General features: G+C 34.4%; 1 protein-coding gene across 1 annotated transcript in view; it reads right to left on the bottom strand.

Annotated features, from left to right (window-relative positions):
• Positions 1-4,853: 4,853 nt before the first annotated feature.
• Positions 4,854-17,555, bottom strand: part of LOC120633287 — a 138,264-nt gene continuing 125,562 nt past the window's right edge. Inside the window, exons 3-6 of the mRNA XM_039903471.1 lie at positions 16,591-16,779; positions 15,892-16,121; positions 6,180-7,010; positions 4,854-5,944 (exon numbers count right to left, since the gene is read on the bottom strand). Coding sequence (XP_039759405.1) covers positions 5,282-5,944; positions 6,180-7,010; positions 15,892-16,121; positions 16,591-16,779 — 1,913 coding nt within the window. The 3' untranslated portion in view covers positions 4,854-5,281. The remainder of the gene's footprint in view (positions 5,945-6,179; positions 7,011-15,891; positions 16,122-16,590; positions 16,780-17,555) is intronic.

The following is a 17,555-nucleotide window of genomic DNA, read 5'->3' as shown; positions in this document are numbered from 1 at the left end:
AATATACTACGACAATACACACATCGCCATCTAGCCCCAAAGTAAGCGTAGCTTGTGTTATGGGTACTAAGATGTCTGATGAATATTTTTATGAATTATATATATATATAAATACTTAGAATAATACATATTAACACCCAGACACTGAAAAACATTCATGCTCATCACACAAACATTTTCCAGTAGTGGGAATCGAACCCACGGCCTTGGACTCAGAAAGCAGGGTCGCTGCAACTGCGCCAATCGGCCGTCAAATGATACCTAAATATATGATACCTAAATAGCCCAAAGAATGAGATATACTTATCTGATGCAACATCAAGTACAACCATAGTACCAACAACTTGTAACAACTCCATCACCAGTACATACGACTCTTGTTTTGCCACAACAATATTTTGTTAAGTATACTTATCAAAATATTGTTGTGGCAAAACAAGAGTCGTATGTCGTATGTATTTATAAAGAAACGATATATCGTTTCTTTATAAATCATCTATTCCCAATTTGTAGCGTTCTATCCACAATCCTTTACTTAATCTCCTTTTATCAATTAATTAATTTAAATCCGTTCTAACTTTTCTTTCCCGCCAATCTATCTTGTCAAACTCGCGTCTCCTGCCCTAGATCCTATACTTTTCTTTGACTGTCTACTAAAGGCCATAATTCTATTTTCAATACACTATCAATGAATATACAAACTATAATTTAATATAATCATCTGGTTTATCATTGATAAAGTGCTGTAATTCCCTATTTCCCTAACACATGCATGAGATAGTCAGCTTGACCTATATCAAAAAAAAAATAGTAAATACACCAGTAAACTTTCATTTTATTTTCGCCAAGTTTCACAAACTTTGAGACTGCGGTCTTAAAAGATATGACAGTGTATTAAGCGGCCCGAGTAAATCGTCCGAGCGGGGCTTATGAGTTTTATTTTGCGGGCCACTTATACCTCGTCCAATGGTTGGATGACACTTTGCTTAATAGCTTTGTTAACTTGTTTACCTCTTTTTTCCAAACGACTCCCATAGTTAATGCAAAAATAAAGAAGGCTATCAATACTTAATTATTTTTGCAATATATCCGTGAAATCTGAATGAAATAAAAATATCCTTTGAATATTATGTTTCATCCCTATCCCTACTTCCCTACTAATATTATAAATGTGAATGTAAGTTTGTTTGTTACGCTTTCACGCAAAAACTACTTAACCGATCCTCATGAAACTTTGTACACATTTCTTGGAAGTGCTCGGTTCCTTTGCGAGCAGGGATGAGTGTTTAACGATTTTACACCATAACTCCGACAAATGATAACCGATTTAAATAATTATTTTTGTACTATAGAGGTTATATGTTTAAATTTATATATTTGTTAAATTTTTCCCAAACTGGGGTTGGAGATAGAGGACAGAACTCCTCAGCGGACAGCAGCAAACCCCCCATTTAAGGCTTAGCTATACTACATACTTTAATTTGTTTAGATCAAAAAACAAAATCCAACGCAGACGAAGTCGTGGGCAACAGCTAGTTATTTATAATAACGCATACATCAAGTGTCACATGTAAGTGGTGATAGGTGTTCAAAAACTTCATATGTATTTTCATACAACAACTAAAATGATTAGCAACTTAAACTTTGAAAAAGATTCTCTTCTATAAGAGAGGAGACATATGCCCATCTGTGGGATGTTATAAGGCTGACGATGACTCCGAATGAAGCTGTAGGTATTACTGTTAGTTCAACTACGAAATATCTTCATTATCTTATACGTAATTGTTCCTACAGTAAAGACGGTAGGCCACGTTACTTAGCGTATAATAAATTGCTTCATTACGGACATCATAATCTGCGGCTAACTAACATAAATGCGCGGCTCCGTCCGCCGCAGCAGTTTGTTTAGATTAAAACTTAATGCCTCCACGATATTAACCTGAAAACGATGTGTTTATACCTACATGCCTTCACTTTTGCACGGTATAATAAAATCATGAGATAATTATGAAGTTACAACAATTTTATGTTAACAATCAATAGCGTATAACAGTCCACTGCTGGACTATAGGGCTCTCGCGGAGGGTTTGCCCATAATCAAAACGCTGGGGGTTGGTGATCGCAAAAGATGACGATTAGTAATAACACAGAGGCTGATTCCCATTCTTCGCTATTCTCTCAGTCGCCCCGTACTGTAACGTATTCTGATTTGCCGTCTCTACACGGGACTGACTGTCCTTACTATACTGTTGTTTACAGCACAAAAATAAAATGATGGTAGAAGGTAATATATTTCCTCTATTACCCGATATTTAAATGCCTTGAACATATCAGTCTTAAGGTCAGTACTTGGAGTACATACATGGTTCAGACTTGTACTTTATTTATTCGAAAACCCACTCGTAGGGAATCAGCAATCTGCTATAGATTAGGCAGATATAAGATACTTACCTAATTTTGGTACCCTATATTTGATCTAATCATTTATCTTACTGTCTGCGTACCTATTTTTTTTACCCTAAGACAAATATACACCGCGTTATTATCAGGTTACCTACTCCTCAAAAAATAAAATAGCAAAAACTCTCGTGTGTCATCTTTATCTTTTCGCCTGCTCTTTTTTGTATAGCAAATATGTAAGACTCGACTTTAACCCTTTTTGCTGGCCATACTAGCATTACACCGAAACGCCAAATTTCTTGGCAGCACGCTTATCCTGTAGGGTCGCTGAAGCCTCCCATCAGACTAAAAGCGAGGCGCCGTACTCGTAAAAAGTATTTATATCGGTTTCTTATCTCTACGAAGTTATTATTAATAGAATATAATACAAGTGACAATTGTCCAACAAACACTAACATGTGTCAATACCTATCTTAAACAGCCCAGCCCAGCAGTGACGTCGGAAGGGGAGACGGGGACCCAAATCACCTGTCAAACTGCAACTCTTCGCAATCGGGGCCGATATCTACAGACGTCTTTGTCGCCACTTCGCCAGTGAATGACCGCCTTTATCGCATCGGAATTTCGGTTTAAGTTTCGGATTGAGTTTCTTGTCTTGTTGTGCGAACCTACCCTATACTATATATCCAGGTATGACCATTTACTATTTTGACGGACTCTCTGGCGCACCAGTAACCGATCTATGATAAAGGAGGTCCCCGATTCTTATCTGCAGGAAGCCAATTTGGGTAATTTAAAATTTTAATGTTAATTAATTATTTTTAGTGCCAGCCACGGGGCATTCTTGCAGTGCGATAATTGGCTTCAAAGGTAGTTGTGCAAAGATATTTGGTTAGTGTCTATTTGGATTTTGGATTTAGACAATGAAATGACGGAAATTTATTTTAAAAAGTTCCGAAATTAATAGTATGGTATGTAATTTCAAATGACATCATTCCATATAAAACAGTGATCCAAGTTACAGCTATGTGTCTTGGATTACCTGCTAAGATTTAAATACGTTACTTTGTTAACGTCATTAAAAATAAACTTGTTATTATGGGTTGTTATTATCAAGAGGATCTTGTGATATACCGTACTAAGTATAGCCCAAAATGGGACCAAGGGGTGCGAAATGGTACTATTGACATATCAAAATAGCTAATTCAGAATTGACATGAACGATATTAATAAGGTTTACTTTAATTAAGGTTTATTTACTAAACAATGTTCGTTTTAAAAATAAACAACTAAACAAACATTTATAGTTAAATGTTTTTTATCAACCAATTTCACTTTGTAATTGTTTTTTTTTTCAGTCCACCAACCTGCATTGGAACAGCGTGTTGGGTCTGCACTCTTAAACCGCCTCTCCTATGAGAAAAGAGGCCTTTAATTAGCATTGGGACGTTAATAGAGTACGAATGATGAAATCTTAAATACTAAGGTGTGTAAATAAAAGTCATATATTCAATATCGTAGGTACTATATTCATTAAATTTTCGTTTATATAATTGAATGGAATAAACATTTAGCCAATGATCCTCAATATCTAAGCAGTAAATGCTTAAAACACTTGTGAGCCTAGTTTTAATAAAAACCTTATTTAACATTAATAAAATATTTACAATATTTGGAAATATCATCACAGCTCCACAAAACAAGCATAACATTTGAAACAACAAAACAATTTGATAGCGGCTACCACTAGTGATGTGTTTAAAAACTATAAAACAATACGAGTATAAGAAACCGTATGAAAAAAAAACAGCCTCCATGTATAAATGCGTAAATACTGTAACAGCGTTCCTTTATACAAAATAATATTCTGATTCCTCTAAGCAATATAACATATTAAGTGTTTAGACGTTATACGCCGATATAAAGACGTTGGAATATCTACACAATGACTCCAATTTGTTTTGTCTAATTAATTATTATTACACCTGCACATTTATACTTTATAAAGTTTTAGGTATTTTAGATTTTTGTAAACACTTATATTAAACTGCTTAGAAAATTCAGTGACAAAACGTAATTATTTTTGTAATACCCTATGTTTATTAAAATCAATCTTTGGATTGAGTAATACCTACCTAGCATAATATGTGAAGGAATGTGCGTAATCTTCATAGTAAATAATATCACTTATTTCATACAACATCTAGATACATAGATAAGCCAAACTATTTAGGCTCTCTAAGAATTAGGAAGAGTAATTTTTTATTCCAATATTATAATAGTTATAATGTGCAATAAAGTAATTTTATTCTATAATCTTTTATTTATGACTCAATATTTAAACTTGATGTACATTACAACAATGATTAAATTCCTAAAAATTTACTTTATTATACAGGTCTAAGTATAAATTTAACATAAATGGAAACTTTGGTTAGTTTGTCCATTTATTATGTTTCGCTAAAATTTACAGTAATTCATTAACACTATATTAATAAATAAAACTAATACTAATAATGTACAAAACAGAAGTACTAAATTTTGAGATTCATCTACAATATTGTGACATGTCTATTCGAAGCGATACATACTCGTACGTTATAATAGAAACTTAACGTTACTTTATACTGCTTTAAAATATCTTTAGTTGAAAATGTATACTGGTGTATACGAATTTACATTATACCGTTCAAAAAGTACATCCTTATTAGACGCCACTTTGCCGCCATTTCTAACACTAACATGGCACTTTATACCATAAACGATTCTTATTCAGTCTTTCGTATTAAAAAATTCTGACTTCACGAAGACAATCTTTTAATCACAAATGTTCATCCCTCATCAATGCATTTATTTACAACGGAGCTGCTATGCAAATTATTTAAACCATTTTCCTTTCAATGGCATGTGGATGGCCAGGATGTGTGTAATGACCAGGTGAGGTTGGTTCATACAAGGACATCTTTAATCTCTTACATTTGGCTCGGCGGTTTTTGAACCAGAACTGCACGTTTTTTGACTCGAGGCGGGGAAATTTTTGGCGGTACGGCATCCTGTTTAGTTCTTCCGTGTATTTCAGAATAAGATTGTGCGATGGGTGGGTATTCATCGAAAACCATTGTTCCAAGACTGGAACCTCGGAAACTGGATCAATGAAGGTGCGATTGCGTTTGCGACGCTCATCGGATGCTCCAGCGAGGGCTAGATTCAGTCCACTGGCACCTTCTCCTGGAACAGGGCCTACTCCGGGAAATCCACTCATATATTGACTCATGTACATTATACCATGACCAAACATTGGGTGATTTGGTACCATAGGGAATGGTAAGCGATCAAGGTGTGGTGAAGAAGGTCGGTAATGACGTTCATGTACCATCTCATCATCGGAAGGAATATCATGATCTTCTCCTCCTCCGTTCTCTTCTTCAGTGTTGTTATTATTGTTGTTATGTGAACTATCACTATTCTTTGTTGGAGATCGCTGCGGCGAGGGCATTTGTTCTGATTTACTCAGATCTCTTGGCTCCTGTTTGATGTCATGAACCTGTAAGCAAAAGACAAAATTATAAAAAAAACTATAAACACTGAGTAACAGAACTGCGGAATTATGTACAAAAATGGATAGAATGTATAAAATATGTACAAATATTTTCGATATAAATATAGTGGAAATAATGTGGTATCTCGAATCTATAATGAGTTTTCATACACTTTGCATAATAACATCAAAATAATAAATAAATAAATTAATTAATTTTTAAAGCTAAAGTAATATGTACCTTTATTATATCTGGTGGTTTTGGAGATTCCTTCACATTTTCATCTCTTTCTTGATCATTATTATTTTTCCTGGTGGTTATAAGAGAAAGTGGTGCATCTGGACTCTCAGGTCTATCATCTGGGTTTATATCTCCACCATCGTCTTCCATATCAGATCCAGGATTTGACAAGTTGTCTTCGGACATCACTGACATCGGATATCTGCCAGGACTTCCAGAGAGTTGCATGGGACTTTTCATAGAGTTATGATCATGAGAAATATAATTATCATTGCCAGCCATAAGGGACCCATTAGTTGGACTATGACTTCTGCTGTTAAACCCATTAACTCCAAGGTGAGCTCCTAAACCACCAATACTGCGCAGTTCTGCTCGCTTTTGAGCTGCTCTTGCATTTTTGAACCAATAAACAACATTGTTGACGTCAAGAGGTTTACGCCCTCGTCTTGATTCTAAATTATTCAATTCTCGAACATACTGTTGGATTTGTTGTCTACTCGGGTGCTGATTTTCAGAAAACCAACGTTGTAACTTTGGCAATTCTAATTCTGGATCAAAACTAGTTCTCATGCGTGTTTTCTGTGTAGGATATTGAGTTTGTACAGTTTGTAGAGCCGGATGCAAATGATCCGGGAGTGAGTTTAGAGTAGGTGAACGGTTTTTTGGACTAGGCGATGGGTAGCGTCGTGGGCTAAATGGTGGAGGAGGACGCGGCGACACTTGAGCACTCCACCAGGATTCAAACTTGCGACGAGTTTCCTCCGTTGGCTCATGAAAGTTGTGAGGACCTGGAGTTCTATCTTGTCCCCGACAAATCTGGGCTAGGGTAACCTGCAACAATAGAAATTTTAAAAGTTAGCTCACATTGTATAACGAGTAAAAAGAGTAATAGAAAAAGAAACACAAACAATTTTAGATGGTTTTAAAGAGGTCAGTCTAACCAGCAACAGATACAGAGATAATTGTTTGAATAAACACCGAGCATTGTTTCACAGAACATCGCCATTAGATTATGAAAATATTAGGCTGGTTGTTAATGTATGTGTCATGCGCCGGGCGCTGCAGTTCAGATGCGAGGAGGTGTTTGCTCTGTGGTTAGTGCACATCACTCCTTCGCTACCGCCGAAACTTCAATCATAGCTTGCTCTAAAACAATGAGCGGGAAGGGCGTCTTTGTAATTAGCATCCACCCACAACACTTTAACAAAGTGCCGGCACACCGATATGGACTAAGTGGTGATACTAAAATGTTTCGACAGTAGCTTGATGAGAAAATGTTGCTCCACTTGTGAGCAAACACTGTCCGGATTTGTCTTTTTCATTCATAATTTCACGTTTACAATATACATTTGATATGAAACCTGTTTCGGTGTTTATATTAGTTAAACTATACTTGGAATGGTAGAAATCATAAGTCATACGTACAAAGTACAAATCCTCACCCGAATGAGTTTCTTTAACAAACGCATAGTGTACCTTGAGGATAAAAAGATACTGCTGGTTTTGGCGGAAAATATCATTAGTATTAATATATAGATTGGTAATAAATTATCGACGTGTCTCATGGACTTCAAATTCATGACTTTGAACAAATTTAAATAATTAAGATTTATTAAATTTCCAAATTTATAAATTTAGGAACCGAATAGGGATAACAGAATTGCCTAATTCAATTATAATGGTTAGTCAAGAGTAATTTGCAGCGCAGGCGAACTTTTTAGGTTTTTGCATAAGAGTGCATGGTTCGGTTAGAGGAAATGAATGGTCCACCAAGTGACCTAGCTCCAATTGGCATTGCTATCATGTAATGAAGAAGTCAAGTCAAGTCCTAATCGTCTGTCAGATTAAAACGTGCGATTTGTTTAGCTTTGCGCTTATGCAAGTCCACCCGTGCTCGATGTCCATATCACTAGATTATACAGAACAATGCCAGAGATTACATCGTCAAGCGAGTTGTCAGCTTCAGTTGCCAAATCAAAAGCAAGTAAAACTGTAGCCTGTATGCATTACACATCCAGATTGCGTTTATAAATCATGTCACCGCAGAGGCATTAGTGGTACAAGAGCGGGTGATTAAGATAAGTTTGTTAAAATAGTCTCGACTGAAAAATGTCATATGACACTTTTATTATGTTAGTACTCAACACACATACGGTTAAAGTATAGCATATGAAAATTATTTCAAATTAATAACCAAATGAAATCAATAATTAATGCACCAAAACCTTAGATATATTTAAAGATTTAGGTAATACTCCAGTAACAATTTAGCTATTCTCGGAATTCAGCATGAATTCACCGGTCAAGATGAATTCACTCGCCTTTTGCGACTAGCTCCTAGGCTATAAGCCTAGCTCGAGTGATACGTTAATCCGGCTCTTTGTTTTGTGTTTTTAAATAGTGCGGTCATATTTGCTCTTAGATATTGTCTGCTTCATCTACACATAAGATTTACGAGAGCTGGCGCCTATATGATAACTAATGGCTTGACTATACAGAGTGAGCTGCTGACTTCAGTGGACTTTATAGTAGCCAGTCACATAATACAAGTGAAAAAAAGGCGAACAGCCACAACTAGATAACTTTTGATGTGTTGTTGGAACTATGTTAATAGCGAGTGATTTGTAAAAAAAAACAACATCGGCCGTATTTCAGATACTAGTGATAATGACTAAGACTCCGGGTCCTGTATGGACTCAAAAGATGCAAACATACCTTACCTTTGCATCGTTCGAGTCCATACAGGACTGAAGGAATTTATATGAAAATACCCACCAACACAATGTCATGAACAAAAAGTATCAAATATAATTTTAATTATTTCTTGAAAACTATTTATTAACAAAATATAAATTATCCAAACTTTTAATTATTTACCCACCTTATAATATTATGGTGTTACTAGTTACTGACCGACTATCACAGGAGCAAAACATCAGTGTAATACTACTAATCAGCGGGAGTAGATTGTTTGTTGACTACAGTTACTATTACAGTTCATCTCGTAACAACTGTGATATTATCAGGCAAACACCGCTTTCAAAGTGCCAATTTTGTAGGAATCAACATATGCAGCAAAAAAACATACAGACTCAAAAACTTCTCACACTAACTCGCACACTAGCTCGCATGGTGTAATCGAGCCATTTGTCACGTGTAATCTGTACTGTACGTAATTCGGTGTGTTATTGCGAAGAACACTTGATATCCTACATACGTAACTAGTCACTAAGGATAAATTAAAAGACAATGGGCTTAGTCTTATCTGATATTAGTTCCATCATGTTTACTTATGCTACTTTACGCGCTAGGAATTAAACTAGTTTTAATTACGTACCTATTTCAAATTAAGTATAAAAAAGTTAAATAAAAAAGTACGCACGTTAAAGAATGAACTCCTTCGTTTTATACTATTTGCTTTTGTTACTTTACGAATAACTTTTATTGATAATAAACTAAAATTAATTATTAAAGAAAACTTCACTCATAAAAATAAGATTTTGCGATTACTTCCTGGTTCCATCATTAGTCCCTGCTTCTTTGTCAAGACCAGTTTAAAAGGCCTGAATTTCCTAGGTCTACGTTAATTATAGGCAAACCCTATCCGGCCGATACTTCTTTCTATTATCAACATTTGCGATTGCAGAAACTGTTTCGCACCACTTAGCGAAATTGGATTTGACCCAAACATAATGCAGAACGTAGTTAAAAAAAAACTTTTCAAAACAAATGCTTAACCATAAAATTTATAGATAAATTGATCCTTCATTGGCGTTCTTATACCCCTTCTGCGGTAAACTTGTTAAACATTCATAAAGTTTATTCTGAATTAAAATCGAAGAAAGGCAAGTTGAAGAACGATAAATTACCATAATATGATAGAGCGAGTTCATCTGACGTTTAACCTAACTTCGATGTTCAAAATGTTTGATTATCTAGTCCCACTGGGGTTTCCTTTTGCTCATTTACCCTCAACTTATTGGCGAAATTTTCATTTTATTTCGTATTGCACCTAAAGCAACTTGGCTCGGTTACTCTTTATGTATTATTATTGCTTTCACATTTCCTTTAAGGAAGGTTTTTAATTCAAAACGCTCACCTACATAACATAAACAATGTGTTCTGCTTCTAGTGCTACTTGTACCGATTTTGATAGCATTTTGAAGTCGGTATTATCTAATATTCGGAAATCTTCAAATAAAAGGAGGAAATGGAGTTTGGATGTATTGCAATCCCATGTCTGTCAAAGTTAGGACCATTAAAGATTAAATGGGGGGTTTCTTTTAACCCTAACTAAAAGAAACTCTTTCTAAGAAAACCCTTTCGTATTTGCTAAGAAAGAGTTTCTCTACAATCTACTCCAAAAGGGCTTAAACCCTTGAGGGTACAACTTTACAGATTTTAATGAAAAGGGGATGAAAGTTTCTTTGAAAAAAATTACGTAAGTAATAAATTGTACTCGCCAGTAAATAACTAAAAGAGGTACGGTCTCACTAAAGTTTAGTTTTATTCATACTTTGGCTCGTTACTTATTATATGTTATAGAGATAGATATTCTTGTTACATGTTTAAATGATTCTTACGTCATTAAGTTTTAACAAAGATCAAAATTCATAATACTGTTATGAAGTGGGACAAATATTATAAAATATTAATAGCATCTTCGAGAAATTGCGCTAAATTGATATCACTAAACCGAAACACGGCAAGTAGAGGGCTCATATTGAGCTCTAACCTCGCGTTTAATGAGATTATAAAGCATTATTTTATGGCATTAATGAGATCAAAAGCGTTTGTACCCAAACTCCTTTTAGCCCTCTTTTGCTCTGGCTTGAGTTAGTAAGACGCCCTTACGCGCCGTTTACGTAGGTACACGCCAATAATAATGGCGGTAGCGTATTAAATTTAATCCTTTACATTTTTTTGGATCAATGGTTTGTTTTTAACTTTTTCTAAAATGTCTAATACGATGAAAAAAAAGAGAATGGATTACGGTTTTCGAGTAAGTGCAAAATAATAGTTATACAATAGGTATAAATATGTTGTGATAATATTCAAGGCTGATAAGGTGTATATAAATAAATAAATAAATAAATATACCACGACAATACACACATCGCCATCTAGCCCCAAAGTAAGCGTAGCTTGTGTTATGGGTACTGAGATAGAAATATTTATTTATTTATTTATATAGCTTTAACTATATACCTAGATCTCAAATACTTTTTAAGTGTTTAAATTATTCGTTGATATCTCTTGCCAGCGAATGAGCACGGTGTAAGTCTATAAAATCTAAGATAACCCAAATGAGACATATTATTTTGCTTGTACAATGTTTTAAATCTATGCATAGGGTATATATAATAAGAAACGACAGAAACCCTTGCGAAAGAAATGCTGTAATGATTTAATTCTACTTTAAAGTGTTATTATTAAATTTGTTTATTTTGTTTTAGATATAAAATCCTAATTTTTAGCAAATCAGTAACACTGCTATAAGCGATGATTAGAAGTAGTAGTACTTTTTATGGTAGAGCTAGTCCAAGGAACTGTACAGTTCTAAAGCTGCTTTTCCAGTCTGAACGGCCTTTTTCTGGTGAAGTTACAAGCATTTGAGGCTGAACACCTACGCCTCATGTTAATGGATACAGGCTGCCACTTTGTATGTAGTTTTTTTCCTTGCATACCCTGTGAAGTGTTGCCGTCTGGTGGGCTATCGGTTTCGTCCGGCCCCTGGACAAACTTTTACCCAAATAGCTAAGTCCTCATAGTGCATCTAAGTATGCAAACGTGAATTTAAATATGTTAGGATATGTTGTTGTGTAACTAAATTTAAGAGAAAGTGTGACTGCAATAATTTGAACATTAGAAGCAAAAATAAACTTGCAGTGCAATATACTAGACTACATAAAATAATTAATTCATTCAAAGGAAATTGTATACAATTTTACAATAAACTACCAGTTGATATCTTGGAGATGTCTCTGAAAAAGTTCAAAGTTTGTATTAAACGTAAGCTTATAGAAAAGTCCTATTATAGTATTAAGGACTACGTCAACGATAAAAATGCTCAAACCAGGTTGCTTCTTTAATAGTTTCAAATGACAATGTGAGATGGTGTTAACAAAAAAATAATAACCGGCTAAGTTTGTTGTGGGCTTCTTCTTAGACCAGGGCGCGTTTGGAACCCTCGTAGCTTTAGTTTTAAGTTGGCGAATTTAGTTATCGCCATTTCCATGTCGCTCACTTCTATGTCATATTTTACATATAATGTACGCATCAAAAGTGCCATCTATGTGCCTATTTGAATAAAGAAATATTTGACTTTGACTTTGACTTTGAATGAGTGTTTCCTATCTGTCTGATATTTCATCTATTTGTTTGTCGTGTATTCAACAACTTCGAAATCGCTTCCGCTTATAACATGCTCTCACTTAAACCCTCTTACGGCGATATCTTATAAAACGTTACAAGGCTGGTGCGGATGAGTCTGAGATTCAATTAAATTTATTATGTATGAAAATCCCGCAAGTGAGGTGCTCATCGCGCCAACAAATTGCTGTTTCTTAATAGGGATTGATACGGTGTAGTAAATGTTTTCGCTTTTCATACTCTTAATTATTAGCCTAGTGGGTAGAGCTTCGGCTTCCCTTTCGGCAGCTCTACATTTTCTGAGTAATGTGCGTTTTTTATTTTAGCAATGTGAATGAAAACATCGTCAGGAAACCTGCATGCCTGAGAGTTCTCCATAGATTCTCAGGGGCGTGTGAAGTCTACCAATCGTCACTTGGCAAACGCGGCAGACTTCGTAGACCCGTGCTCTGTAGCGGGCCGGTAATAGATTAATGATGAAAATAATAATGAATTGTTTAAGAAATAAAACCAATGAGAAACTGCAATGGTATCGTAAATAATTATAAACTACATAATATTTGTGTAAGGCAAGTGTAGGGAAAAGAAAAGCTTTAATAATTTATTTGGTTTTAAAACTGCTGGCAGATGTTTAAATTATTCGATTAATGTTTTTAATTCAAACAGTTATCGTTAATTCTTAAAATTTAAAACATGAATCTACAATATCTGTTTCAAAATTCTACCTTAATTTTTGTTCCTTATCAAACAAATTTTAGTCATGTACCTACACTGACATAAATAAAAGCCAAATATAATTAAGGAGTTACCGATATATTATGCATTATATATGAATAAAATTTCAGCTTATCCTTACTTATAATTACCTACTAGATTTATGGGCAACATGATGAGATGGAAGTTATCATATTCTAAAGAAATCTTTAGTATCCAAACGCAATTTTAATAGTCCATCTATGAGCTACTCTGTGTAACTGTTATAAACCATTCAATAATTCCGAATGTATTTACTCCTAAACAAATGTCACAGCGAATAGCGCTAAACGAAGCGTTTAAACCGAATTCTTGTCGACAAAGCGCGTACGCTACAATGCGCTGAGCCAGACCTCGCCTGTCCCGGCAATGTTACGTTCTTTAATACCTGATTGTAACCCCGGCCCGTACACAATAACAAACCCCCACTAACCCCACCCCCCTTATTACTGGAAACTCATTGTTTTCTATATTTAAGCTCCTGAATAGCTGTATGGCGAATTCAAATTATTTACTCCGGCTATGGGTTTGGTTATTAATATCTACGTTTATTTACACTACTCTCGCTTAAGTTTAGCTTAGGCTATAATATGTATAATAAAGATTTAATCTTTTATTATTTTTATCAGCTTGGTATGTATTTATATAATGGAGCTTAGGAACGTGTTTTTTTTTTAAATTTGAAACTGCACACTTTTCAAGGACCGATGACAATCCTTTTAAGTTTTTTTTACTGTTATTCTTTGTTTTCTCGATTAGCCAAATGTTATTATGCGAAGTAAAGTCTATCTTTTTGACGTAAAGTTTTTACGTTAAGTATGTTATAAAATATAAAAAATAGCAAGTGCGATATAAGAAATAAAAACAAACAATAAAATAAGATTCTCATTATCTAGGTGTGTTTTTATTATTTTTTTAACAATTTGAAAATAAACTTTAAGCTAAATGTAACGACAAAAGATAGTTTACGTTAAAAGACGTAAGAGAGATGTAAGAAATAAATTAATTGTAGTTATGTTGTTTTTTCGTAACAGTTTCACTTTATCGTTTAATTTATTAAAACAGTATATATATTCAATTGATGTTATTCCGCAATTTAAGTTTCATAACTAGATTATTTAAGTTATATTTTGTAAATTGAATTAATTTTTCAAGTTGGGTTGGCTGACTTTTAATTTTATTAAGAACTTTTTATCACATATTCATACAAATAAATACCTACATTTCATTTTATTTACATTTCATTTCATTTCAACAAACCAAGAGATAAATGTATGGTATTTTGGTAGGTAATGAGACCTAGAGTTGAAGAATTTGTCAGCAGTTGAATTTTTGTAGAATTTTACTTTTTTTACATAAAAATGCACGAAAGGTTTTATCTCTTTGTAAACCTTTGTACTACCAAGTACCAACATAAATGTATTGTTTCTCCCGATTTAAATAAGTAACTTTGTTTTCTTTTTGCTAAGCCATAAGAGTATAAACTCCTCTCGACTTTTAAGCATTTCTCAAAACATCACAAACGTGAAGCTCATCAGGCCGGATCTGAACTCGCGATGAAGATTATCAAAGTACCACTAAGTAGACGTACAATTTGGGAGGTCGTTATAATTTGCGAGGTTACGTCTAAGTCCCTACTAATAAGGATCATCAAACGGGGGAAGAATTAAGGAAGCATTTGTTTTGATGTTCGCGGGCATTCGCGTCTTTACAAAATGAGGTTTAATAGAAAATTTACATTGTGAGTTTCATAATCGTAAGCAGGGCTTTTTATATTGTTTTCATCTGAACGAAAATACATATCTTATGTCTTTAAACGAGCAATTCTTGTATATATATATATAATGGGAATCTCGGAATCGGCTCCAACGATTTTCATGAAATTTAGTATACAGGAGGTTTCGGGGGCTATAAATCGATCTAGCTAGAATTCATTTTTCGTAATTTTCATTTTATTCGTGTTTTATCGATATATATATATAATTGGAATCTCGGAATCGGCTCCAACAATTTTCATGAAATTAAGTATACAAGGGGTTCCGGGGGCGATAAATCGATCTAGCAAGGATTCGACCGATAATAACCGATTGGACGCAGATGAAGTCGCGCGGGTCAGCTAATATAATATTTTTTTTAAAAAACTAGACCTGCAGTGTCGTTGAATATATTCATATTGTCAAGTCTATCAACTTTAACAGACTTGTTTTCTGATTTATGTAAACAGGCGGTTTAATTTTGTCGGTGTAGTTATTATGATTTACAAACAGTAAGCGCATTTTTATTATCTTATAAACAGCTGGCTTGATAACATTCCTATGGTTTGAAAGTTGAAATACAGAAAACTTTGGATGTAGTTTAGATATATAGATAAGAGATAGATATATAGATAGATAAAACCATAAATTAGCCATTGAAGCGTAGCCCTAATTAAACATTCTGTAGGTACAAGTACTTTTAACTTTTTTAGTTGGAATGAACTGTTCCAAATCTCCTTAGATATTAGTATCCTTATAGATATTTTTTACATTTTATAATTTACCATCTTTAATGTAACCTAAAATTCTGTTAAAAGTCTTACATTAATTACCTCATCCAAAGGACATCCGGTCGAGATCAGCAACGGTCTGCTTTGAACCAGCAAAAGTCTCAAAAGTTTGTCCTTGATGTCCTGCAAAGGAGTGAGTCTAGGTCTCAACAGCTGGATTCTCAACGTAGCCACGGTCGTCAGCTCACCAAGTACTTCCCCCACTGTTGCTAACGGACCATCAGATATCCGCTCGAAGGGTAGAGGTTTCCAGTTGTTTATTACCACTGAACCTGTCAACAAGGTAAATATTCTTTGATACTTAAAAAAAATCAAGATATCGCTAATAAAATAAGTACAAATTACGTAGAAACAGAAGTCAAGTAGCGTTTTTTATCAATGAAAAGCCCACTTATGACTTCGCATTGGCAGTCGTGATATATCGACATTTCCACAGAAATTAAAGGCCTTGTTCCAGCCACTAACTAATATTTGCTATAGTAAAATTTTAAAATATTTTTTTTAAAATATAATTTTTTTTAAATATAATTTATTATAATATAATATAAGCTTTAAGGTTTATAATATATAATGGTTTCATATCTTATTAACATTCTGCTTTATTAGCCAACTCGTGAGAATACAACCACTATTGTCCAAGACCAATATTCTCTCAACTTGTTCGTGGAAAAGAACGCTGGAAGAATGATCAATTAGCAATCTATTGATTTAGTTTTATATGTATATATGGCATCCTTTTACCTTTAGCAGAAGCAGCTAGCTCATGAGGATATCCCAGCCTCATCATAGCAGCTGGCACTAGTTCGTGGAAGGCGGTCGCTGCAGGAATGATGACGTAGCTGTCAGTTTCTACGACTGCCCTTCTTCTCCATGCACCTTCCTCGATTGAGGCTACAGCTTCAACCACGCAGTGCACTGGCAGGGTTTTACCTGAAAGAAAATTAATCGTTAGTATTTATTGAAATTAAGCGCATGAAAGAAAAGAACCCGGGGTAATTCCCGGATCAGGCCCAAAAATTGTCAGGTTAGTTTTGGTTTTTAAATTTCAGGGTATATAATAAAGTGGTACTGTCCACCTCCGGGCTTCTAAGCACACATGCTCCAGCAAAATTTAATTATTTAACAAAAAAAAAATCGGTTAAATTGTAATAAATATAATTGTCATTTGATAAACAACGTCATAGCCCGCCAACCTGCATTGGAGCAGCATGGAACGTGTTAGCTCCAAATTCCTCATACTGATGAGAAAGGGACGTCAAGGCATCGAATTTTTAAAATTGAAAGGAAAATTCACATTGGTCAATCCAATAAAAAGTTGTGCTTGAACATCAACGTAGTACCTATACCAACATTCAAATAGTCTAAACTGAGAACCTTCTCCTTTTGAAGTCGATTAAAAATAGCATAAAGCTTATAATCGTCCATTAAGACATCTCACGACAGGGTTGTTCAAATGAACTTACTTAAAAATCATGTCTATTACATATTTACGAGTAAGTTTTAAAAATACAAAATGCCCGCCGATTTCTTACATTTTCCCCGAACAAAAAATTAATGGCGTCGATTGTATCATTGAGGACGACTTTTCAGCGTCAGGCTTAAAAATATAGCGTAAAAACTTTCTCCCTTAGCGACTGAAAAATCAACTTGGAGTAGACGTCGAAACGTTGTCGTTAAGAAGGCGTCTTAATTATTTAGCAACTTTT

Source organism: Pararge aegeria, chromosome 2 (assembly GCF_905163445.1).
Source record: "Pararge aegeria chromosome 2, ilParAegt1.1, whole genome shotgun sequence".
In the NCBI taxonomy this organism is placed as follows: domain Eukaryota; kingdom Metazoa; phylum Arthropoda; class Insecta; order Lepidoptera; family Nymphalidae; genus Pararge; species Pararge aegeria.
Note: the sequence above shows the minus strand (reverse complement) of the source record. Positions and strands in the feature narration are given on the sequence as shown.